The sequence below is a fragment of the Xenopus laevis genome, chromosome 6L, assembly GCF_017654675.1.
Source record: "Xenopus laevis strain J_2021 chromosome 6L, Xenopus_laevis_v10.1, whole genome shotgun sequence".
Classification (NCBI taxonomy): domain Eukaryota; kingdom Metazoa; phylum Chordata; class Amphibia; order Anura; family Pipidae; genus Xenopus; species Xenopus laevis.
This window is the reverse complement of record NC_054381.1, coordinates 957,579-982,119: the sequence shown is the minus strand read 5'-3', so window position 1 is coordinate 982,119 and position 24,541 is coordinate 957,579. Positions and strand designations below refer to the sequence as shown.

General features: G+C 44.6%; 1 protein-coding gene across 3 annotated transcripts in view; it reads left to right on the top strand.

Moving 5' to 3' along the window:
• Nucleotides 1-24,541, top strand: part of nos3.L (nitric oxide synthase 3 L homeolog) — a 42,818-nt gene that overhangs the window by 17,605 nt on the left and 672 nt on the right. For 2 of the 3 annotated variants that reach the window (XM_041566796.1, XM_018241278.2), the window contains exons 2-25: nt 8,225-8,327; nt 8,447-8,595; nt 8,944-9,106; nt 10,415-10,506; nt 10,751-10,892; nt 12,273-12,412; nt 13,045-13,219; nt 14,144-14,245; nt 14,829-15,023; nt 15,222-15,301; nt 15,429-15,573; nt 15,953-16,057; nt 16,744-16,811; nt 18,123-18,239; nt 18,508-18,682; nt 20,110-20,242; nt 20,992-21,070; nt 21,233-21,423; nt 21,610-21,791; nt 22,387-22,597; nt 22,737-22,824; nt 23,365-23,486; nt 23,815-23,963; nt 24,323-24,517. In XM_041566796.1, the coding sequence (XP_041422730.1) occupies nt 8,225-8,327; nt 8,447-8,595; nt 8,944-9,106; nt 10,415-10,506; nt 10,751-10,892; nt 12,273-12,412; nt 13,045-13,219; nt 14,144-14,245; nt 14,829-15,023; nt 15,222-15,301; nt 15,429-15,573; nt 15,953-16,057; nt 16,744-16,811; nt 18,123-18,239; nt 18,508-18,682; nt 20,110-20,242; nt 20,992-21,070; nt 21,233-21,423; nt 21,610-21,791; nt 22,387-22,597; nt 22,737-22,824; nt 23,365-23,486; nt 23,815-23,963; nt 24,323-24,517 (3,301 nt within the window). Of the gene's footprint in view, nt 1-3,322; nt 3,405-8,224; nt 8,328-8,446; nt 8,596-8,943; nt 9,107-10,414; nt 10,507-10,750; nt 10,893-12,272; nt 12,413-13,044; nt 13,220-14,143; nt 14,246-14,828; nt 15,024-15,221; nt 15,302-15,428; nt 15,574-15,952; nt 16,058-16,743; nt 16,812-18,122; nt 18,240-18,507; nt 18,683-20,109; nt 20,243-20,991; nt 21,071-21,232; nt 21,424-21,609; nt 21,792-22,386; nt 22,598-22,736; nt 22,825-23,364; nt 23,487-23,814; nt 23,964-24,322; nt 24,518-24,541 lie in introns of all 3 variants that reach the window. The other variant, XM_041566797.1, reaches the window with a different exon arrangement.

The window sequence follows — 24,541 nt, the reverse complement described above, 5'->3', positions numbered from 1 at the left end:
TTGGACAGTAAGAGTCAGGGATTGGAAAATGAGAGTCAGGGATTGGAAAATGAGAGTCAGGGATTGAGCAGTAAGAGTCAGGGATTAGACAGTGAGAGTCAGGGATCGAACAGTGAGAGTCAGGGATTGGACAGTGAGAGTCAGGGATTGGAAAATGAGTCAGGGATTGAACAGTGAGAGTCAGGGATTGAGCAGTGAGAGTCAGGGATTAGACAGTGAGAGTCAGGGATTGGACAGTGAGAGTCAGGGATCGAACAGTGAGAGTCAGGGATTGGAAAATGAGTCAGGGATTGAACAGTGAGAGTCAGGGATTGGACAGTGAGAGTCAGGGATTGAACAGTGAGAGTCAGGGATTGGACAGTGAGAGTCAGGGATTGAACAGTGAGAGTCAGGGATTGGACAGTGAGAGTCAGGGATTGGACAGTGAGAGTCAGGGATTGGACAGTGAGAGTCAGGGATTGGACAGTGAGAGTCAGGGATTGGACAGTGAGAGTCAGGGATTGGACAGTGAGAGTCAGGGATTGAACAGTGAGAGTCAGGGATTGGACAGTGAGAGTCAGGGATTGGACAGTGACAGTCAGGGATCGAATAGTGAGAGTCAGGGATTGGACAGTGAGAGTCAGAGATTGGACAGTGAGAGTCAGGGATTGGACAGTGAGAGTCAGGGATCGAATAGTGAGAGTCAGGGATTGGACAGTGACAGTCAGGGATTGGACAGTGAGAGTCAGGGATTGGACAGTGAGAGTCAGGGATCGAATAGTGAGAGTCAGGGATTGGACAGTGACAGTCAGGGATTGGACAGTGAGAGTCAGGGATCGAACAGTGAGAGTCAGGGATTGAGCAGTGAGAGTCAGGGATTGGACAGTGAGAGTCAGGGATTGGACAGTGAGAGTCAGGGATTGGACAGAGAGAGTCAGGGATTGGACAGTTAGAGTCAGGGATTTAACAGTGAGAGTCAGGGATTGGACAGTTAGAGTCAGGGATTGGACAGTGAGAGTCAGGGATTGGACAGTGACAGTCAGGGATTGGACAGTGACAGTCAGGGATTGGACAGTGAGAGTCAGGGATTGGACAGTGAGAGTCAGGGATTGGACAGAGAGAGTCACAGTTCTGGCAGTGAGAGTCAGGGATTGGACAGTTAGAGTCAGGGATCGGACAGTGAGAGTCAGGGATTGGAAAATGAGAGTCAGGGATTGGAAAATGAGAGTCAGGGATTGAGCAGTGAGAGTCAGGGATTAGACAGTGAGAGTCAGGGATCGAACAGTGAGAGTCAGGGATTGGACAGTGAGAGTCAGGGATTGGAAAATGAGTCAGGGATTGAACATTAAGAGTCAGGGATCAGACAGTGAGAGTCAGGGATTGGACAGTGAGAGTCAGGGATTGGAAAATGAGTCAGGGATTGAACAGTGAGAGTCAGGGATTGAGCAGTGAGAGTCAGGGATTAGACAGTGAGAGTCAGGGATTGGACAGTGAGAGTCAGGGATCGAACAGTGCGAGTCAGGGATTGGAAAATGAGTCAGGGATTGGACAGAGAGAGTCAGGGATTGGACAGTGAGAGTCAGGGATTGAACAGTGAGAGTCAGGGATTGGACAGTGAGAGTCAGGGATTGAACAGTGAGAGTCAGGGATTGGACAGTGAGAGTCAGGGATTGGACAGTGAGAGTCAGGGATTGGACAGTGAGAGTCAGGGATTGGACAGTGAGAGTCAGGGATTGGACAGTGAGAGTCAGGGATTGGACAGTGAGAGTCAGGGATTGAACAGTGAGAGTCAGGTGGACGTTGGACAGGGATTGGACAGTGAGAGTCAGGGGATTGGAAGTGAGAGTCAGGGATTGAACAGTGAGAGTCAGGGATTGGACAGTGAGAGTCAGGGGATTGGACAGTGAGATGTCAGGGATTCGATAGTGAGAGTCAGGGATTGGACACGTGAGAGTCAGAGATTGGACAGTGAGAAGTCAGGGATTGGACAGTGAGAGTCAGGGATCGAACAGTGAGAGTCAGGGATCGAACTAGTGAGAGTCAGGGATTCGGACAGTGAGAGTCAGGGATTGACAGTGAGAGTCAGGGATTGACAGTGAGAGTCAGAGGATCGAACAGTGAGAGTCAGGGATTGACAGTGAGAGTCAGGATTGACAGTGAGAGTCAGGGATTGGACAGTGAGAGTCAGGGATTGGAACAGTGAGAGTCAGGGATGAAGCAGTGGAGGAGTCAGGATTTGATCAGTGAGAGTCAGGGATTGGACAGTAGAGTCAGGGGATTTGACAGTGAGAGTCAGGGATCTGGACAGTGAGAGTCAGGGATTGGACAGTGAGAGTCAGGGATTGGAACAGTGAGAGTCAGGGATTGGACAGTGAGAGTCAGGGATGAACAGTGAGAGTCCAGGGATTGGACAGTGACAGTCAGGGATTGGATGTGACAGTCAGATCAGTGAGAGTTCAGGATTGGACAGTGAGAGTCAGAGATTGGACAGTGAAGTCAGGGATTGGACAGTGAGAGTCAGTGGAGAGTCAGGATTTTGGGAGTCAGGGGATGGACACGTGAGAGTCAGGGATTGAGAGTCAGTGGGTCAGGGATTGACAGTGAGAGTCAGGGGATTGGACAGTGACAGTCAGGGATTGGACAGTGGAGTCAGGGATTGGACAGGTGAGTCGACAGTGAAGTTCAGGGTTGATTGGCAGTGAGAGTCAGGGATCAGTGGATCAGGTGAGCGTCAGGGATTGGACAGTGAGAGTCAGGGATCGACAGTCAGGGGATTGGGACAGTGAGAGTCAGGGATTGGGATGAGAGTCAGGGATTGGACAGTGAGAGTCAGGGATTGGACATTGGAACAGTGAGAGTCAGGTGTTGGATCGAACAGTGAGAGTCAGGGATTGAGCAGTGAGAGTCAGGGATTGGACAGTAAGAGTCAGGGATTGGACAGTGAGAGTCAGGGATTGGACAGTGACAGTCAGGGATTGGACAGTGAGAGTCAGGGATTGGACAGTGACAGTCAGGGATTGGACAGTGACAGTCAGGGATTGGACAGTGAGAGTCAGGGATTGGACAGTGACAGTCAGGGATTGGACAGTGACAGTCAGGGATTGGACAGTGAGAGTCAGGGTTTAGACAGTAAGTGTCAGGAATTGGACAGTGAGAGTCCAGGATCAGACAGTGGGATTCAGGGATCAGACAGTGGGATGCAGAGATTGGACAGTGAGATGAGTGAGATTAGGGCAGGGGTACGTCACAGTAGAAGGCAATTTTGGGTACCACAGTGAGTATCTATTCCCCTTGGTGTCAGGGTGGGGTACAGTCCCTAATGGATCAGTGGTCTCTCCTGCAGTGTCTCATTGGTGCCACAAGGTGACCGGGATCTCTCTCCTTTCGCTTATTATGAACGTTCCTGACAAAAAGAGAGAAATACGGTAATTTACTGTATAATTTACTGTATTATTGTGTAATTACCCCCCAGCCTCTCTATTGTACCCCCACATGTGCCCTGGGTACCTCTGTATTCTACGCCCCACATGATACCCCTTTATTACTTATATACCGGATACTCTCTATTACTCTCACCTCACTGAGTATTAGACATTACTAGGGGCCACCTGTCTATAGTGTGGGGGTGTATATACATATATATAGGGGTATAACTAGTGATGTCCCCCCAGTCTGTCTATTAACCCTGCCCTGTCCTTATCCAATGGATCCCACATACCCCAGTATTAGCTGCAGGTCCCTTGGGACGTCTCTTGCTTTGTACATCAGCCCCTATGTAAATATGGAGGGATCACCTTATTCATCATATGATCTGCTGCGGAGCTTCCCCTAATTAAACATTACTTGCAGTACCGTCTCTCACCAGTCTTAGCCAAGGGCTATAGTTTTCCATAGAGCTGCAATAGAACAGCGCCACCATAAGAGATCGGTGTATGAAGTCTTTCTCCCGTGAGTTTGTGCAGATCAATCCGCTGGAAACAAACTCATTTACTTAGCGAAAAAGTCGTATTTTCATGATAAAAATATGAAAAAACCTCTTTAAAGGAGAACTAACACCTTAATAAAAATGTAGAAACTCTGCAGTTAATATACTGTACTTACTGTACTTACTGAACAAGCTCAGAGGGGGATCATTTTGGGGTTCTGTTCAACCAGATGTGTCTTGTGAGATTTTTCCACCCACCTCCCATTTGTAACATCTCATCAGATACACAGAATCTTCAGTTTCCTTTGCTTGTTTCTGTGTATCCTGTGGAACTGGAAGGAGTTGGCCAGGAAGGGGTTAATGGAAATATTTATCACTTTCCAGAAAACATAGGAAATCTCCAAGAAATTCCCCCGTGGGCTTCTGGGAAATAGTGTAGAACTGCTGCTCAGCACTATGTATTAATAACACACAACCAAAGTGCCAATTTTAATGGGGCTACGTGCCAACAATCATGGGCTCTGGGGCCAAGCACACTTGAAGGGGACCAGAAAGTCTGTAGGTTGGCAAAACTATAAAGTACTGCTGTTACTCTCCTGTGTCCTGCTTTCTTCATCTTCATCTACTGTCTCCATCTTCTCCTATTGTCTCCATCTTGTCCTAATATCTCCATCTTGTCCTACTGTCTCCATCTTGTCCTACTGCCTTCTTCTTGTCCTACTGTCTCCATCTTGTCCTACTGTCTTCTTCTTGTCCTACTCTCTCTATCTTGCCCTACTGTCTCCACCTTGTCCTACTGTCTCCATCTTGTCCTACTCTCTCCATCCTGTCCTATTGTCACAATTTTGCCCTACTATCTTTATCTTGCCTTACTGTCTCCATCATGCTTGGATTTCTCTATATTGCCCTACAGTCTCCATATTGCCCTACTATCACCATCATGACCTTCAGTCTCCATCTTGACTTACTGTCCCCATCTTGTTCTAATTTCTCCATCTTGTCCTACTGTCTTTACCTGGTCCTATTTTCTACATCTTACCCTACTACCTCTCTCTTGCCATACTGTCTCCATCATGCCTGGATATCTCCACCTTGACCTACTGTTTCCTTTCTTCTCCTACTGTCTCCATCTTGTCCTACTATTTCCATCTTCTCCTACTGTCTCCACTGTCTCCTACTGTTTCCTTCTTCTACTGTCTCCATCTTGTCCTTCTATTTCCATCTTCTCGTACTGTATCTATCCTGTCCTACTTTATCTATCTTGCTCTGCTGTCTCCCTCTTTTCCTACTACTTTCATGTTCTCCTATTGTCTCCATATTGCCCTGTTGCCACTGGTTTCCCCTACTTTCACCATATTGCAGTACTGTTTCCATGTTCTGTTGTGTTTATCTTGCCCTAATGCTACTATCTTGCTCTTCTATCTCCATTTTGCCCTACTGTCTCCATTGTCCCTATCTTGTTGTGATACTAAAATGTACAATTAATATATATATATGGTATATATTGTTTATGTGAGTGTATGGAGGAGTCAGTGTGAGTATGGGATGGGGTTGAACATTATGGACTTTTTTTCATCCCAACTGAACTATGCAACTATATTGTCCTCTCCAGTTTAGTAAAGAATTGCCATGAAGGTGAATTCTATGAGCTTTTTGGCCACTCTCTTGAAGTGCTATGAGAAGACATCAGATCAGCCTGAGCCAATTATATAAATCCTGGCAACTTCTGGAAAATCCAGTAGAGTTGGCAGCCCCACCTTGCTTAAATATACCTTCTATCTCTCAGTCTTTCTACTGTCAAATGCTGCTCTTTGCTCCCCAACTCTGGAAAGGACCCTTGGATGTGCCTTTGATTGGATTCCCCTAAATACAGCTCAGCAGGTTTCCCTCTTATGCACATCCCTAATCTGGTCTGTAACTGTAGTGAGACACCCCCTGATCCAGTGTAGAGACCCAGGTAGAGGCAATAACTCACTATTAACAAATACTTTCTATTTTAGTCTATGTGGGTGTCTGGAGAATACTGGGACTGGTTGGGTAACAAGCTACACACGTTCTACCTATACAGACAATGGGCAAGGAGGAAGGGGCACTCCAGTTGGCAGTCCAGTAGTCACCCCCTTTTCTTTTGACTTCCCAACGTTGACTTTGTCCCTCCAACAGGTTATTTACAGACAATTCTCTCCCTAACACTATCCCTGGCACAGCTCTGTCCTTGGCACAATTCTTGGCACAGTTGTGGTACCAATCCCTCTGGCAAGGCTGGAACTCTCCCTGGCATGAATGTCACTATGCCTGGCACAATTAACACATTTGTTTATCCAAAACTGTTCCAGAAATAGCTGAGAGTCTCATGGATGTGCCCATCCCTCTCACTCCCACACAATGTCCCAAATAAACGGGAGGAAACTCTCCTTCCACCACCAACACCCGCAGGAAACACAAGGGACAAACCCAAATCTCTCTCCCCTCTCAGCTTGTCTCTCTCCTCCATCAGAATGTCTCTCTCTCCCCTTTTGTATCTGTCTCTCTCCCCTCAGCCTGTCTCTCTCTCCCACCTCCCCTCGTGTGTCTGTCACTTTGCCCCTGGGTTTGGGATGACATTTAGTTACGTATCTGTCACCCTCAGTGTTTTGCTTGGGATTAAGTGGTTGGACTGAAGGTTCTAGTTTGGTTCCAGTGTCGGCTTCACATTTCCCCATGACTGGGACTGGATCTGCCTCAGCAGCATTTGGGCTCATGTCTCCTAAACTATGTATGTGTATAGAGAGCCAATAAGAACCCCTCATTTCTTGCTGTCTTAGAGAGTAAGCTCTTTAGTTCTTTGGGAATATTATTTTAATTATGGGCACTTGGTGCAGCCCAGTTGGGGTGACGGAGAGAAGTAAGAGAATTACCGGCAGGTGTTGGCTGAGCGGGCAAAGCTATGGGCAAAGCTATGGGCACAAATACCTGTGAAAAGTCCAAATGTGCCAACATTGCTAAACTGGAATATAAATAGGAGAGGCCTGAATAGAAATGAATAAAAAGTAGCAGTAACAATACATTTGTAGCCTTACAGAGCATTTGTTTTAGATGAGGTCAGTGACCCCCATTTGAAAGCTGGAAAGAGTCAAAAGAAAAAGGGCAAAAATTCTAAAACTATAAAAAATAGAAAATAATCAGGAGCAATTGAAAAGCTGCTTGGAACTGGCCATTGTATAACATACTAAAAAGTTAACTTAAAGGGAAACTACCCCTTCAGGGAATTATTGCCCCGATTGGGCCAGCGATCTTCTTTTCTCACAGAGAATGTTCTGTCTGACACTAAAGGGATAGAGACCGTGGCAACCAACTTCGGGCTCAGTAGCACCGGTACCGGCATTTTTCAGGGGCCAATGAACTATTGGGGGATTTATCAGACAGTGGGATCTCTGGGCCACTGAGGGCTCTTGCTTGGCATGTTATTCCAATTCTGTCTCTACTATAAACTGGCACACAGCTCCACTCACTTACTGGCCACTACATCCTGTCCCACAAAGCTTACAATCTAATCTTTGGTGGCACTGGGACATAAAGGAGCCAGGTGGGAATGAGGAGTATTAGGAAAGGAAAACTGATTCACTGATCCTGAAACACAGGGTGACAAAATATAATGATATACAGTTGAACCCTGATTTTATGTACCCTAAATTTATGTTTTCCTATATTATTCGCCGTATATTTTCAGTCCGGTTTTAGTATCCTCTGTTAGTTATTTGCCAGATTTTTGTCTTTTCTTGGATTTTATGTTCTTTCAATTGGTCCCAAACATAAAAGGGGGGTTGCAGTGTAAATGTAACGAGGGCCGGGGCCCCGGGGCCAGTATACTGACAACTCTCTCCTGGCAGTGAAGGTGAAACAGAAGCCAGAGAGAGTAATGGCCGGCTGCCATGGAAGGTCTCCGGGTTTCTATTGTTTATTCCAGGAAGCCGACCTCAGCAGCTTTGCTTGTTCAGCTGGCGGCCAATCAGATCCTTTCCTTACGTGAAGTGTGTGTTATTAACCTTTCCTTGGCCAAGAGCCCAGCACACAGCTAGCAGGGTAGTCAGTAGTGGGGGGGGGACCTGCATGGGGTGCCATTGTTTGTAATCCAACGACATCTCTGCAGTGTTATTGAACTACATCTCCCACAATCCCCCAGCAGACGAACAACAAGTGGAGGCACCATGTTGGGCAACCCTAATATAACATTTAACTGTATCCGTTCCAGTCTGCCCCATTTTAATCTGTGGTGCCCAATGGAGTTTCTGTACCTTCCCAAAATTTAACATGAATGTCCCTTTTCTCTCTTCCTCTCAGCTCCACCAATGGGGGCCAAGCTCAGACTCAGAAATGTGTTCGAGTCCGGAACTGGGAAAGCAGAACCCTCTCTTATGATACCCTGAATGTGCAGACAGTAAAGGTAAGTACCAATACCAAAATACTTCAGTTCTATAAAGACCCCCCTTTGCCCAACACTTGCAATGTTCCATTGTGTCCAGTACTTAATACTCTCCCCTTGGATCTATATGCCTCACCCAGGATGTCCCCTGCACCAGATCCCGATGTCTGGGTTCCGTCATGTTCCCCTCCCAACTCACCTGCCCATTGCAAGAAGGACCAAAGAGCCCGGAGGAGCTGCTTCCCAAAGCCAAGGATTTTATCAACCAATATTACAGCTCCATCAAACGGTGAGTAGTGCTTGGCTTTTTGAGTAGCCCTTGGATTCGTTTTGGCCTCAACATTGGCAATAACTGACCTTTTCTCAAAACTGTCATGTTGAGGGTAAGTGGTTATGTTTAGCATATGGATAATGTCTGTGAGTCTCTGGTGTAACCCTACAACTTGTTTCCTTAGAGGCACCACAATTGATATTAATATTGGCCTTTCCCCTAGTAGCAGTGGATACACCCTGGGTCCAGAGAGTCTGGTAGAAATGTTGAAAGTTATGTATTTAGAACTAGTCTGTTTTTATACTACATGGATGTTTTCTACCCAGTATTAACATTGTTCTCATGAATATCTGGGGGTAATTTCAGGGCCCAATCTAAATCTCACCTGGAGAGACTGAAAGAGGTGGAGGAGGAGATTGTATCTTCAGGAACCTACCAGCTGAAGCAAAATGAACTGATATTTGGTGCCAAACAGGCTTGGAGAAATGCCTCCCGCTGTGTGGGCCGGATACAGTGGTCAAAGCTGCAGGTATTGAAGTATTTTCCTCCACCTTCTCTGTGACTTGTACTTTTATAACAGTCAAACCATATTGCATTCCTTATTTGCCTTGTTCCTCAACACTTACAAAGAAGTCTCCTTCTCTGTGCGCTAAAGGCATTTTACCTTGGCCTCCATCATCCACTCTCCATAAAACCTCCCATATGCACCCACTTCTCTCTCTTCTAAATAAATCATCACTTCAAAGTGTCCAAATTATTCCACTGGACTCTCATTGTTCCCACCTTAAATAATCCATCATTCTTGGGTCCATCATAAACATTCCTAATTCCCATTCCTCTCTTCTAAAACAACATCATTTAACACGCCTCTTTAAAAATACTAAAATTCATTTTTCAACCTAATCCACCAAAAGCTGTGAAATGAGGGAGCAGTGGTTTAGGGGTAAAATAGTCTATGGAGTGGACATTTGTGAAGGTTTGAAGAAATGTGGAGAAAAACAGACCCTTGGCTAAAGCTGAGGAGAAATGGTATTTTGGAGGACTACTGAGAAGAGATTTGGAGGAGTACTAAGGAGAGAAGAAAATTTGTCACATACTGTAATTAAATGGAAAGGGAAATATCTGGAGGGTTCTGGGAGATATGGAGTTTTGGATGAGTACTATGGAAAGAAAAAGAAATGTAGAAGTAGGTGTAGCATTAAGCAAAGATATATGTATATTTGGAGGAGTAATAGGCGAGAAGAAGATTTGGAGACATACAAAAGAGATGAAGATATGTAGGAAGATATGCAGGAGTACTAAGGAGAGATATAGATTTGGAGGAGTGCTAGGGAAGCAGGAGATTTGGGAAGGAAACCACGTAAAGTATACAGAGAAAAAGAGAATATTACTAGTATAGAAGGAGGTTTAGAAGGGTAAGTACTGAGAAGTGACAAATATTAAAGAAGTTGTAAGAAGAGATGAATATTTGGAGGGTTCTAAGGCTACTTAGCAAAGGCAGAAGATAAGAGAAGAACTAGAGGAAGAGAGTTGGAGGAGTACTAGAACAAAAAGGAAATATGGATACTGATACTGAAGAGAGACAAACATTTAGAAGAGTATTAAGAGAGAAGGAGCTCACTTGGAATAGGCAAATATTTAGAAGTACTGAGGGGTGAGAGCTTTAAAGCATAAGATAAAGATCTAGAGTAGAACTTTGGCTGGGTGTAGATTTGGAGAGGTACTAAGGATAGATGGAGATCTGAAGTAATACTGATTTGGGGGGGATGATTAATAGAACAGAGAGACTTTGAACAGGGGTCTTCTGTATAATATGTTGTACTTGTTCCTCCCTCAGGTGTTTGATGCGCGGGATTGCAGGACAGCACATGAGATGTACACTCACGTCTGTAACCACATTAAATATGCCACCAACAGAGGTAACATCAGGTGAGGAGGCACACTATCTGCTCCTGGTAGTAAGGGGCACTACAAGGCAACTCCAAGGTTACAGGACTAGTGAAAGTGGGGCAAGTAGTTTATATGAAGTGATCATTATACCTATGGGTGTTCCATTGTACATAGGGTTGCCCCTTTCCAGTGGACTCTTAAAGACTTGCAGTGGGAGGTGCTGGAGAGATTTGATCTTTTCCTAACCTTGCTGATTGAACCCTTATATTTCCTCTCTGCTCAGATCCGCCATCACTATCTTCCCACAAAGGACTGACGGAGCCTCCGATTTCAAGATCTGGAACAGCCAGTTCATTCGCTATGCGGGATACAGACAAGCGGACGACACTGTGGTGGGGGATCCTGCCAACGCCGATATCACTGAGGTCAGATGGGAAGTCTCAGCAATAGGGGTGATTTATAATGACCCAGAAGTGCAAAAGTACTAAGGGCACAAACCCTTCAGGGTAGACTTATGCCCAGGGTCTGGCCGGCCCTGCAGTAAGTACAAGGCCCCTTAGTAGCCTCACTAGCTCCTGAAACTGAATAACATGCAAGGGAACAGGTTAGGGGTGTCCTATGTGCCAAAAGGCAAAAATTGGGAAAGACTTACTGGTTAGTGAAGAGGAAGCCAAATATTATAAAAATAAAGAAGCTTTATTAGGACATACTCTGGCCTGACGCGTTTCATGCCAAAGGTAGGCACTTACTCATAGGCTGACAGTCTCCCCTATACACAGTCCTTTTAAAGGAGGAATGATGACCAATAAAATGTACATACATGACATCATGCAGTTACTTATCCAATCAGTAGGGACTCAATCCATAATTGTAAACCAATAGAGATAAGTTACAAAAATCACATCACATATAAATTATCCAATCAGTGAATAGGGGGCGTTCTTACAAAGTTAATTAATTAAGAGAGTGAGTCAGTGAGGGAAAAGTATAATTGTGTTCCAACAGCTGCAGTCTCGTTATCTATGTGAGAAGTGCACCCCCATATTCACCCTGAGAGACTTATACATAATAGGACCTACACAATGTATGGAGGAAAAATGTTATGTCAATTACAAACCTAAATCCACAAACAAAAATATCAAAAAAATAATTTCAAAAATAATAATAAAATCAAAATCAAACAATAATGAATACTAAGTTCAAAAATACAAAAATGAAACAGAAAGAAGAGTTACAATATAAGAAAAGGGAACTTAAAATAGTAAACAAAATTAATATGTTAAACCCCTAAGAAAAGGCTGGAAGAGCAGAACATTAATCTTCTCATAGACCCTAGTGCAGGAGAGCCCGGTTCTTAACTAGTATCTAGTACTGGATAGTGGCTCATTATAAGACTAAACTAGTGTAGTCTATTGAAAAAAGCAGGTCACGTCATCATCACTATTTACACCATCGCGTATTCTGGTGGGTGTTTCTCTTCAGTTTATCAATACCTATAACTTTTAATCTTTCTATATCACCCCCATTACAGAGGTCAAAATGTTTTTCTACATTTGAATCAGAGTTTTTTGTTCTTTATGTCTCCAACATGTTCCCTAATGTGTTTTTTTAGGGCTCTAGTAGTTTGTCCCACATATTGTATGCGACAGAAGATAACCCACACAGGTTTTTGCAATTTATAAATTGTTAAATGGTATAAGTCTTGTGTGTAACTGAAGACATAAGTGTCCACCCTCCCGTCATGACTACAGACAAGGCTCATTTACCTGCCCCATCGAGTAACATGGACAATCTTTTCTTTGTAGCTTTGCATCCAGTTGGGCTGGAAACCCAAAGGTGGGAGATTTGACGTGTTACCCCTACTGCTCCAGGCCAATGGAGATGACCCAAAACTCTTCGAGATTCCTCCTGAACTGATATTAGAAGTACCACTACGGCACCCCACGTAAGAACCCAGTGACCTTCTCATGGCCAATCAGCAAGGGTGATATCTTACTCATGGGAGAAGATAGGACCCTATATATAAGAAAGGGAATCGGGGCAACCATATTACAGTAGAGACAAGGTCCATATGGGAGGCTCCTTTCATGTCACACCAATATTCTATTTCTACTTTCTGTCTGTTAAATCTTTAGAAAGTGGCATTTCCCCCAAACTTTACTGAAGCCAACCCTTTTACCATCTCTAACCCACTAGGGAAAATAAAATATCTTGGGGCAGTTTGTCTCCATAGACTTCTTAAAATCTGAATCTGACCTATGTGGGTCCGGACTGAGAATTAAAATAGGCCCAGGCATTTCAGGTACACAGAGGCCCAAACAGCCCACATACAGGCCCAAACAGCCCCCACCAGCCCACTAAATACTGACTTTCTATGGGACTTTATAGCAGCCCCTCTGGCATTTGCCCGAACCCACAGATTGCCAGTCCGGGCCTGGCTATGGTTGTCTATGGCAGGAGAGCACAGAAATGGCACAAAGGTGGCAGTTAGCGCTCCTTGCAGTTGCCCCTAGCTCTTTGTAAAAGGGCCCTTACATGTAAATATATCCCTTTAACTGTGCCTCCCTTTGCCCCCAGATACGGGTGGTTTGCAGATTTGGGCCTGAAATGGTACGCCTTACCTGCCGTCAGTAACCTACTGCTGGAGATTGGTGGGCTGGAATTTCCCGCTGTACCCTTTAATGGATGGTACATGGGCACTGAAATTGGCATGCGCAATCTGTGTGATTCCTACAGATACAATATTACAGAGGTGAGTCCCAAGAACATCCTGCGGAATAAGAGCTGGAACACCTGTGATGTGATATAATGTTAATTGTCCCTTTAATTGTGAGCTTCCATGTGCTGGAGTCATTAGGCCCGTGACCTGCTAGTGACGCTGAGTATCTGAGCCAACAGGATTCAGGACAGGACAAAACAGAGAAAGGGGAGCTTGTGAGCCACAACAATAGGAAGCTTTGGCCGGGGTCCAGGAGTCAATAATAGCACATAGAGTGCAGGGCCAGGGATATGACATGGAGGAAACCATGAGGTTTATTGTATCCGATTGTGCAGCTTTGAGTAGATCTGTAGGTCTGGGCTGATCTCTGGAGAGAAGGACATATAGACCCCTCAGTGTGAGATTCAGGTATCAGCAAGAGAAGAACAATGTGCTGCACTCAATGCTCAGACGTGGTCTTTCTGCATCTGCAGCTCATACTCAATCCCTCCCTACTGACTCCTTGTCTGGGGAAACAGCATCACAGAAAGGGAAGCCTCAACACTTAGTAAGGACCCTTGGGCTCCCTCAGTTTATTTCATTTGCTCTTGCTATAGTTTTTACTAACATTGTGCAAATTGGAAGTTACTTATAGCAACCATAGATTTGCTTTCATTACTGGTTCACTGATCAAAGCTAATTGCCTGCAAGGAGTTATGGGGAAAATGTGTCCTCTCAGAAAGAGTAAGGGCAACAATAAAGTCTATTTGTGATTTAACATCTGGTCTGTTCTTTAATATTGTGACCGTTCCCCTTAAATGTATCTGTTGTATTTCTGGGTAATGTTTTACTTTTGGTGGGCAGAAAATGGAGCTCTGTATGGAAGTGGGGAATGTCCCCAATAACACATAACATTGTGTATTATGAGTAAAGGATACTTTCCTGCTTGGCCAATAAGATCATTGTATTTCAATACAGGAAGTAGCCAAGGGACTGGGATTGGACACCAAGAAAATGTCCTCTCTATGGAAAGACAGAGCTGCCTTGGAAGTCAATATTGCTGTTCTGTACAGTTACCAGGTAGGGCAAATATCTCCAGTTGGTGGTGTGACTGGTACAGCCAAATGTTACCATAGAGTACAGTAAGGGGAAAGGGCAAGCATCTACATTTAGTAAAATTACTGGACAAGGCAACCTTCTCAATAATTGGTAGGACAACTATCTTCATACATGCAAGTACAACCCTCTCTATACTTATAACCATCTCCATACATGGTAGGATAACACTCTCAATTTTTAGTAGAACAACCATCTCCATACTTACTAGAAGGCCTATAATTGGTTGAACAACCATACTTGGTTGGAAAAACGTCTTCATTTTTGATAAAATAACCCTTTGCATAGTTGGCAGAAGAACTATCTCCATACTTGGAAGGAGAACCATTTCCATACTTGGTAGGACAAACTTCTCCATACATGGAAGGAGTACATCTCCTTATTTGATAGGATAACCATCTCCATACTTAGTAGAAGAGCCATCTCACCTATGACAATAATCACATAGGACAAATATCTCTCGCTCTCTGTTACTGCAACAGAAACAAAGCTACAGTGAGATCTGCATAACCTCAATCTGTGTCTCCTGATCATGTCTCTCATCCAGGCTGACAAAATCACCATTGTGGACCATCATGCGGCTACTGAGTCTTTCATGAAGCACATGGAACATGAGATCCGACAGAGAGGGGGTTGTCCAGCTGACTGGGTTTGGATAGTACCACCCACATCTGCAAGCCTCACACCTGTGTTTCACCAAGAAATGGCCAATTACTATCTGTCTCCCTCTTTCCTCTATCAGGTACCCAAAGACACAGACTAGGAGGTTGACTTCCCTCTAGGGATATGACACCATGCCTCGAATTGGAGTGCAAAAAGATAACAAATGATACAAATTTGGCCTTTATTGACATAACCTTGGTGTTTCCACCACAGTTCATACCATTCAATCGATGTAGTCTTTGTCTTCTTTGCTTAATTTCGCCTTCATATGTTGCAGCCAGACCCATGGAAACACCATGTCTGGAAGGGATCTCAGAGCACAATCACCAGAAGGAGAACGTTCAAGGAAGTGGCCAAGTAAGATGACTATAGAGTGGTAATGAGCATGTGGGTAGGGGACGTTGGTCAATACAGCTGTACAGTGCAGGATTCCGGGGCTCCCATTGGACACACCAATTTTGAATCTTTTATCCTCTGATTGTAGTGCAGTAAAATTTTCAGCGAAACTGATGGGAAAAGCCATGGCACGCAGGGTGAAAGCCACTATTCTCTATGCCACAGAAACCGGCAGGTCTGAGACCTATGCCCAGAAGCTGTGCAAGATATTCAGCTATGCATTCGACCCCAAGGTGAGGAGGAAACCACAAGTTATGAGATAATGAAAAGCAAATGTAGGAAGTATCATTGGATATACAGGAATGAGCCCCTCTCTCTAGCGCCTCATAGTGACCCATACTGGAATGTCTGAACTGTGGCTTTGGTGACATCATCTTTGCCATTGGTCAAGACCAGTAAATAAGCCACGTTACATTCAGTGGGAGACATATCACTGTGGTTGGCTTAGAAGACGACCATTGTTATTGTCATGAGACACAACATACCCTCTATTATTTACATCACTACTTAGAGCAACATGTCGATTTGCTCAGTTTTTGTTTATTAAAGCCACTGAAAAGTTCTTGAGACCCCCCCACCCAGTGAATATAACAACCTTTTCTGTCTGAACAGGTGATCTGCATGGACCAGTATGATATTGTCAACTTGGAGCATGAGACTCTGGTTCTTGTGGTCACCAGCACATTTGGTAACGGAGACCCTCCAGAGAATGGCGAGGTACGTGTATGTCCTTGTAGGTACCTGTTACCTGAGTCGAATAAGTGGCCTTATGTTGAGCCCTTTTCTTGTGTGATTGGCAGTTGTGTGCAGGGCCTTGGGTTGGCTGAAATAAATTAGTAGTGCCCAAGTTGAATGGATGGCTTCCCATGTGATTTGCCAGGTAAAATCATTGTTTGGCCAAGAAGGTTTCACAGAAGGAAAATCCTCTAAAAACTCTTGATCTTTACTTCTATGATCTTAAGTGTCCCGTATCAATCTCCAGGTCTTCAGATGATCATATATGAGGAACATTGATTTACACATCCCCTGGGCAGTTGCTGGTTGCACCTCACTTGTTAACTATACTTTAGCTTCTATATTATGCTTACAGGACACAAATCATTTTATGGGTTGATGTTTGCTATACCCAAGAATAACAGCACTGGTTAAATTATCCCTAAACTATGAATGTCCATGTCCAACTGGTCTCCTTGCCCCCCCCCCCCATTGTCCCAAAGGCTTAGTTCAGTATGATCCACCATATAGTTGACTCCTTTGCTGCCCTAAGTTTAGAGACAAACAGCTGGTTTCCTAGACTGTGTATGGCAACAACCTGAGACCAATCCCTGTGTAAAACATAAGCATTTGAGGTCCATAGCAGTGCATGTCCCATGAGAACCCTGCCATTCCTTGTTTCTCTGTAGGCATTTGCTCAGGAATTGATGGAGATGACCTCCCCTAGCACATTGGCACTGGCTCCAGAACAGCAGAAGTAAGTACTTTACAGGGAGTAGTTATTACCCCCAAATATTGACTGTTTCCCTATGACTTAATTCTAATTCAGTTTCTAGCAGATGCACAACAGATATAAATAGTAGGGCTTGTATGAAATGGCACAATGGTGGATGTTGCCTTTCACCTCACTCATTCCCCTCATTTCCCTTTCCTTCCTCTCTTTTTCCTCTTCTGATCATTTCCTCTTTCTCTCCTCCCATCTTTTATCAGCAAAATCTCTTCCCAGTTTTGTGGTCCATCACTCAATTACTGTCTCTTTCCTCTTTTTCTCTCTCATTCCATCCTCTTCCACCAGCTTACTGGGTTTGTCTCTCCTACCACCCAAAAAGACTCACCATTATTCTTAACGTAGTCACACACATACATATAAAGTCCTTAAATACAAGGTTTTTTATGATTTGGGGTATGTGGTATCAAAGGAATAGGCAGTCTCATACCATGTATATTAGTCATTTTGTTCGGTGGGTTTGAAACATTGGGTTGAATTGGCTGAAACTCCTCACAATATCTGTTGGTGGTCAGTCAATAGTTAACAGGCTGGTGCTCTTTACTGGTTCCCATCGAGCTCCTCTACATACTTGCCCATTACATTCACTGATCTCTCCTACAACTGATCATACACATCACTTCATACTCATATTCCTCAATGGCATCTTTCTTAATCTTCTTCTTCATTCTTCATGTCCATTTTTTTCTCTTCTCCTATCTTTTATCATAACAATATATCCCTAAGTTTATCTTGCCCCATTCTTGAGTGGACTCTTAAGTCCCATCCTCTTTTCCATCCTATTTCATTTTTACCCCATGCTTCCTTCTTACAGTATATCTTCTCTCCTGTTCTGCTGTTGCAGTATCTTCATAGCATTACCACAAGGTGCTGTATATTCTCCATTTCCCTTGATCTTTTTCATAATAATTTTCTTTTTCTCCCATCTTCTCCCATTCCAATACCTTTCTAAGCTGCTCTTATGTCTTCTACACATTTCCAGACAGCAAACAATTTATTAAGTTGGGGGTTGCACTTCCAACTCAACTTGAATCTGTATTTCCGTGAGACAACTCACTCGTCAATTTACCTGATGTTTTTGTTCCAGTCAAAATGGTCAGTGGAAATACAGATTTAATATTTGATTTGAAACTCAACTGAATAAGAAAGAGAGGGAAAGGAGGTTACCTGCATGTCTTCTGCATACTTCTCCCCCAAATTAATAGAAATACATTTTAATAACAAAGATCTAATTGGAAGACTTTACCAGTTAAATGACCTATGATTTTTGTGTTGTTGTAGGAGCTACAAGATCCGGTTTAACAGTGTGTCCCAAGGGGACCAACTCGTCTCCTCATGGAAGAACAAAAGGAAAGAATCGAGTAACACAGACAGCGCGGGGCCCCTGGGCACACTCAGGTACAGTCATATACACAGCATTGGGGGAACTAAGGCACCTGTGTCCAATGTCTCACTGCAAGTAAATATTAAATATTGGGGTGCTCATGGTACATGGAATGAAAACTGGCTAAAAGCAATATAACTTGTAGCTGTACTGCAACTCCCAGCATTGTCTGCAAATCATAACTCAGTAGTATGTGATGGGCATGATCACATTACAAATTATATGACAGTCCAAAGTTAATACTAAACCAATCAGTTACCAGTTTCCTCTCTTTGCTGACAGGTTCTCAGTTTTTGGCTTGGGGTCCCGGGCCTACCCTCATTTTTGTGCATTTGGCCATGCGGTGGACACAAGGCTGGAGGAACTTGGTGGGGAGAGGATCATGGAGATGGGAGAAGGTGATGAGCTCTGTGGACAAGAAGACTCTTTCCGAATCTGGGCCAAAGCTGTATTCAAGGTAAGAAAGTGTCCCTAGGCCTGTGGCACATGGCGCAGAATTTGGGCATTTGGCCTGATGAGGGAAGTGCTAGAGCTTTCTGGTTCTTTACATTTAATGCTGAGTAAGGTGGCAAGGGGGTATTTCAGGTGCACAAACAGTGCAGGTCAGATCAGCTGAAATCCAATCAGAAGAATGGATGGGACAAAATAAACTAAAAAACTGTAGTGTAAAACTAAGGCAGTTACTGGCAGCCCGGGACTGACAATCTCTGGGTCATGGCAAGTGCCAGGGGGGCTGCTGTAAGATGCCATAGTCATTATTTATCGGTCTGGCGGGGGGGGGCTGTTTGGGCCTCTGGGTACTTGAAATTCCAGGGCCTATTTTTATCTCAATTATCTCAATTACTTGGGACCTGGCCAAAGTACTACAGATGCCCCAGGTCCAGGATTTCATTTGGAATTTGATGGGATCAACTTAATCAAATGTTGGGACAAAGATGATTACGTTTTCTCCTTTGTGACAAATCAGAATATGTGAATCAGGGTTGAGATTAGAGAGTATTTTGGATTTTGCAAGCCTGGCAGCACCAAACCACCTACAGACCTCCACTGCTTCAAAAACTGACCCTTATCTACATGCCTGTGTGGGAGAAGTAATTGAGAAGACACCCTTCCCAAGGTCTTCAGATCCTTCAAACATTCTAGAGAGCTTCCAGGCTACACAATGCAATAGAACAGCTTGTTGGACCTCATCTTCTCTTCTTTGATGTCCCGGTGGCCACATAGTACAAAAATCAGTAGATATTGGGATTTTGTACTCCATTGGGATCATAGAGATCAGAAATCTTGGGTTTGGGGTTCATCAAGTGTTCACTGCTCCTCAGTTAATCCATATACATCTGCATAGTTCCACCAGATCTGTTGTGATCTGCCCCAGAGTTGTGCTGGGAGCAATCAGTGGCAATTGGTGGACACTTTATATGGGTGTTCTGGTAATAACATCATTCTGGAACATTCTGTCATGTTATTCCTCCTGCAATGGGCTTGGGAGGGTCTCTGCTGGGTAAACATTACAAAGTTCAGACCCGTCACCCTCCCACAATCCCTTGCCTTTCCAGCAGAGAGTGGGAAGTGGAAAGAGATAAGGAGGGAGGGGTCCTTATTAAAAACACAGCTGCCCCCACTCCCACTGGAACCACCTGCTGAGCCCCCCACCCTGGGTTGCTAGAAAGAGCTGAGGGCAGTGGCTATGAATAAGTGTAAGTCGTTATATTAATATGGCCGGGTGCCACCCACTTGTGGAATGAATAAACATGGCAGGGTTCCCATAATGAGATATCCTTATTACTAATTTCCTCACAGTGTTGTGCAAGAGCCTGATAATAAATCCTATAAAGATTTGAGCACAATTTCCTCAACCTCCTCTGTCTCCTCTCCCCACCCCAGGCTGCTTGTGACACCTTCTGCGTTGGAGATGACTCAGACATTATAGTCAATGACTTGTTCAAAGCCAAAGGCAACTGGAATAGGTCACAACACCGGTTGTCCATCCAGGCCTCAGCACCCGACCTCATTACAGGTACCCACATACACATACCCCAAAGATGTATCATTTGTTCATCTGACATTTAGACTTTGCTGGTCTTTTTAACTCCAATTCAGTTGGCATACATCTTGGCATATCCCTAGGTGACCCCATGGAGAACCACAACTCCAACAAGAACAGACCATGGGCATTATTCCAGTAACTGTCACTAGAATATAGCAGGATATTACACCAACCTCAATCCTTATTTCCATCCTCCCATGGGAGAATAAGGGGAATTTGCCAGTTGAGACCTGCCAGTTGTCAGTGATACTGTGGCACAGGGTGTCAATGTTCTATATCGATGGGACATGAAGTGAAACTTTTCCATGTTGAAGTTGTATAATTTGTAGGAGTTGCACTGGGCACATGTTCTACACTCTGCCAATATTCCCAGCTCTAGCACTTTATAAATAGAGGGAACTCCCAGGGAAAGGGAACACATCAAGTATGTTGGCCTCTAGTGTAGAGGTAAATCCAACAGAATGACCAAAACATCTCTTCCTTCTAACCACAATGATCGTCTCTGCTCCACAGATCTTCTCTTTCCTGCATTAATCCTTCATCCCCATATGGCACCCCTTGTCTCGCCCACTGCCTCCCCCATACACATATTTGCCTCTATTTTTTCCATTTTCTTTTCCATGTCTTCCATTGTCCAACTCACCCCATGTTATTAAGAGTTAATGATCCACTCCTGGCCAATAATGATGTGTTCATTCACTGTTGGTTTCTCTCTCTAGGCCTCGGCCAGGTGCATAGAAGGAAAGTCTTTGAAGCTAAATTCATTTCTAGGCAGAACTTGCAGAGTGAGAAGTCCAGGTGAGTTGATGACTCCACCAAAGCAAGGTTGGTTCTTCAGCTTCTCAAAGATATTTGTATTCTGAGCGTCTACTATTTGCCATACAGGATAATAGATTATAATTATACAAATTATAATCTTCTCCCTCATAGCTCATAGCCATGTAATTTCATTTCACGCAGCCGATCCACCATCTTGGTTCAGCTCAGCACTGAGGACCAGCCGGAACTAAGTTACTACCCTGGAGATCACCTGGGGATATTCCCATGTAACCGAGAGGAACTGGTGGTGGATTTGTTGGAGAGAGTGGAAGATCCTCCTCCTTCCAATGATACAATACAGGTGGAGACACTCAACACAGATCAAAATGGCCGTAAGTGCTTCCTCTCACAATTCTGTTTGGTCAAATGTGCGTATGCTGATCCCCCCAATAGTCTCTGTTGTGCCCACTGATTGCCTGTGCTTCTTCCCCAGTTGTCTATAACCAGTAGTGTATATTGACTACCTCTCTAATGGCCAACACTCTGTACTGCCTCTCAATTGCCAATTCTGCCCATAGGGTTTGGTACCAGTCAGAAGATGAAATGGCTCTCAGACACTAGACTCCCTCCCTGCACCCTGAGGCAGGCACTTACCAATTATCTGGATATTACTACCCCTCCTACACCTCAACTGTTGCAACTCCTCAGTGCACTGTGTGAGGATCTAGAAGAGAAAAGGAAAATGGAAACACTCAGTCAGGTACAGGGGATGGAGAATCTGGCAATGGAACATTGGGCCACCAATTAATTACTAGTCCATAATGGGAAATTGAGAACCAGGTTGGGGCCACCAATCAGAAGGGAAATAGAGATTCACCAGGTAGGTGGGGATAAAGAATCTGGAAGGTCCACCAGGCTGGTAGGGGATACAGAACCAGGATGGGCAACTAGTCAGTTACAGCGGGTGATAGAGAATAAGACGAGTCAAGAATGGGCTAATAGTCAGATACAGAATATAGATAACCATAATGGGGTCACCAGTCAGGAACAGGGGGTCCAGAGTCAAGATGGTGGCTCTCAGTATTGTAGACTGTAACCCAGGATGGGGCCCTTTGTCTAGCCTGGGGGGATAGAAATACAGATAGAGTCTATGGAGGGAGTCCCAGGGAGGTGGGGGAGGAGATGGGGACACAGGATGGGCAACATTATGATATGGGAGACATCAGCCCAGGTTGGGGACCCTCAGTCAGTTGAGATTAAATCTCTTATTGGTTGCTATGAGTTACTAGATGTGGGCATTACCCTGTAAGTATCCACTGTCATGACCCATGTACTTTCACTCTCTGGTGCTGCAGGATTCCAGGCTGTACGAGGAATGGAAGTGGTTTCGGTGTCCCACCTTGGTTGAGGTTCTGGAGGAATTTCCATCCGTGAGTCTCCCCAGCTCCTTGCTCCTCACTCAGCTCCCCCTCCTGCAGCCACGCTACTACTCTATCAGCTCCTCCTCTGATGTAAATCCAGGGCAGATACACCTCACTGTGGCCGTTGTGTCCTATCATACTCAGGGTAGGTACTTCCAAGGGCACCACATTGGCATCTCATGTGTATGATACGCTATATGATCTACACATCAGGCATTTCATGTCCCATGTAGATGTAAATCTGTGCTCTCACACAAATAATGACGACTGTCTCTCTATGGCAGACAATAAAGGGCCCCTGCACTATGGAGTCTGCTCTACTTGGCTGGACCAGTTGGCTGCTGGGGACTCTGTGCCATGCTTTGTCCGTGGGTAAGTTTCCCCCTCTCTTTAAATCCTGTCTGTGCCCCCTCCATCCTGCTCTGCCCAGTCCATCTAATACTGTGCTAAATTTATTCCCCACCGATTTATTCTATGAACTCATCACAACAATGACACCAGTTTCTCAAGATCTTCCTTCTCCAATAAAAGCCTCATATCTACCCTCAACTTCCCCTTCATGCCCAACCCTTTACTGTGTGGCAAACTCCTTCTGTTCCATGGCAAGGGGGTTTCTCTGTTTGCTTTCTACCTTTCTGTTGCTTTATATCTGTGACCCCCTTCCCCAAGCAAACCCAAATATCACCCCATTCTGCCCCTTACTGGAGAAATACAGTAGCTGGTGATATAGAATCAAGATGTTGAGGGGCCTAGAGCCCATCATTCCACCCAAATGCAGAATTGCCACAACATTTCCTCTATCCCCAGTGACACATTTTACAAGATTCTTGGACTTTCTTCCCTGCTTGTTCCATAGTGATCCCCAGATGAGATTTTAGGGTGCCCATGTACTTACATTTAGTCTCCTCACAGAGCGCCAACATTTCATTTGCCATCTGACAACACTGCCCCATGCATTCTGGTGGGTCCTGGTACTGGAATTGCTCCATTCCGGGGCTTCTGGCAGCATCGACTTTATGAAGTTGAAAAAAATGGTAAGTTGGGGGTAAAAGCCCTACAACTGGTATGCTGGATTATTTGTGCCCTGCTGGATATGTTTCCTTTATTCTTAGCCCTGGTAGCCCTCACAGAGTACCACTCTCCTACTGGTTGTGGTGTAAGTTCTGGTCTTACCTCTTGTGCCACACAGAGCAGCACCCACCTTGATGCCATTACTGAATAATGCCCTGAATAAAATGGAAGAGCTTTGTTGGCAGATGAAGGGCACTGTTGTATGGCTGTGGATAAAAATTAATGATACAGGTATGTATCTACTGAATGAGCAACACCAAGTGGGTACCATATCATAGATTTGTGTTTCAGATCAAGTGCCTGGAAGCATGACTCTGGTCTTTGGCTGCAGATGTGCAGAACTTGATCACATCTACAAAGAGGAGACCCAAGAAGCCAAGAACAAAGGAGCCCTGAGTGACATCTACACGGCCTTCTCCAGGGAGCCTTACATGCCCAAGGTAACCTTTAGTGTACCATCTGATATCTTCTGGCATCTACACAAGACTTTGTCCTTCCTTGCTCAACTCTGATCTGACACTGGATATATATTGAAGAAATATCTACTGCCTGTGTATATCAGTTAGCTTGTATCTGCTTGATCTTCTCAAATGCCACCCAACCTGATGGGGTATTTGTTCATTCATATCTCTGGGGCCTTGATTATCCATCAGTCAATCTATGATTCTTCTCATGTGATTGGGATTCTACTCATCTTCTACCACTTACCACATAGATGCCCTAGAGGTTGGGTATCATAAAGATGTCTTTGTGGATATTTTTATCATTTTATGAGATTTATGTTCTGCTCTCTCCTCAGACCTACGTGCAGGACATATTACGCACACAACTGGCGTGTGAGGTGTATGAAGTTCTGTGTCAGAGCGGGGGGCACATGTATATCTGTGGTGACGTCACAATGGCTACAGATGTTCTGCAAACAGTTCAGCTGATCCTCGTGTCTCAGGGGGACATGAGCATTGTGGAGGCTGGAGAATTTATCGGGGAACTGAGGGTAAGTGCCCAAGGATCTAGAGAT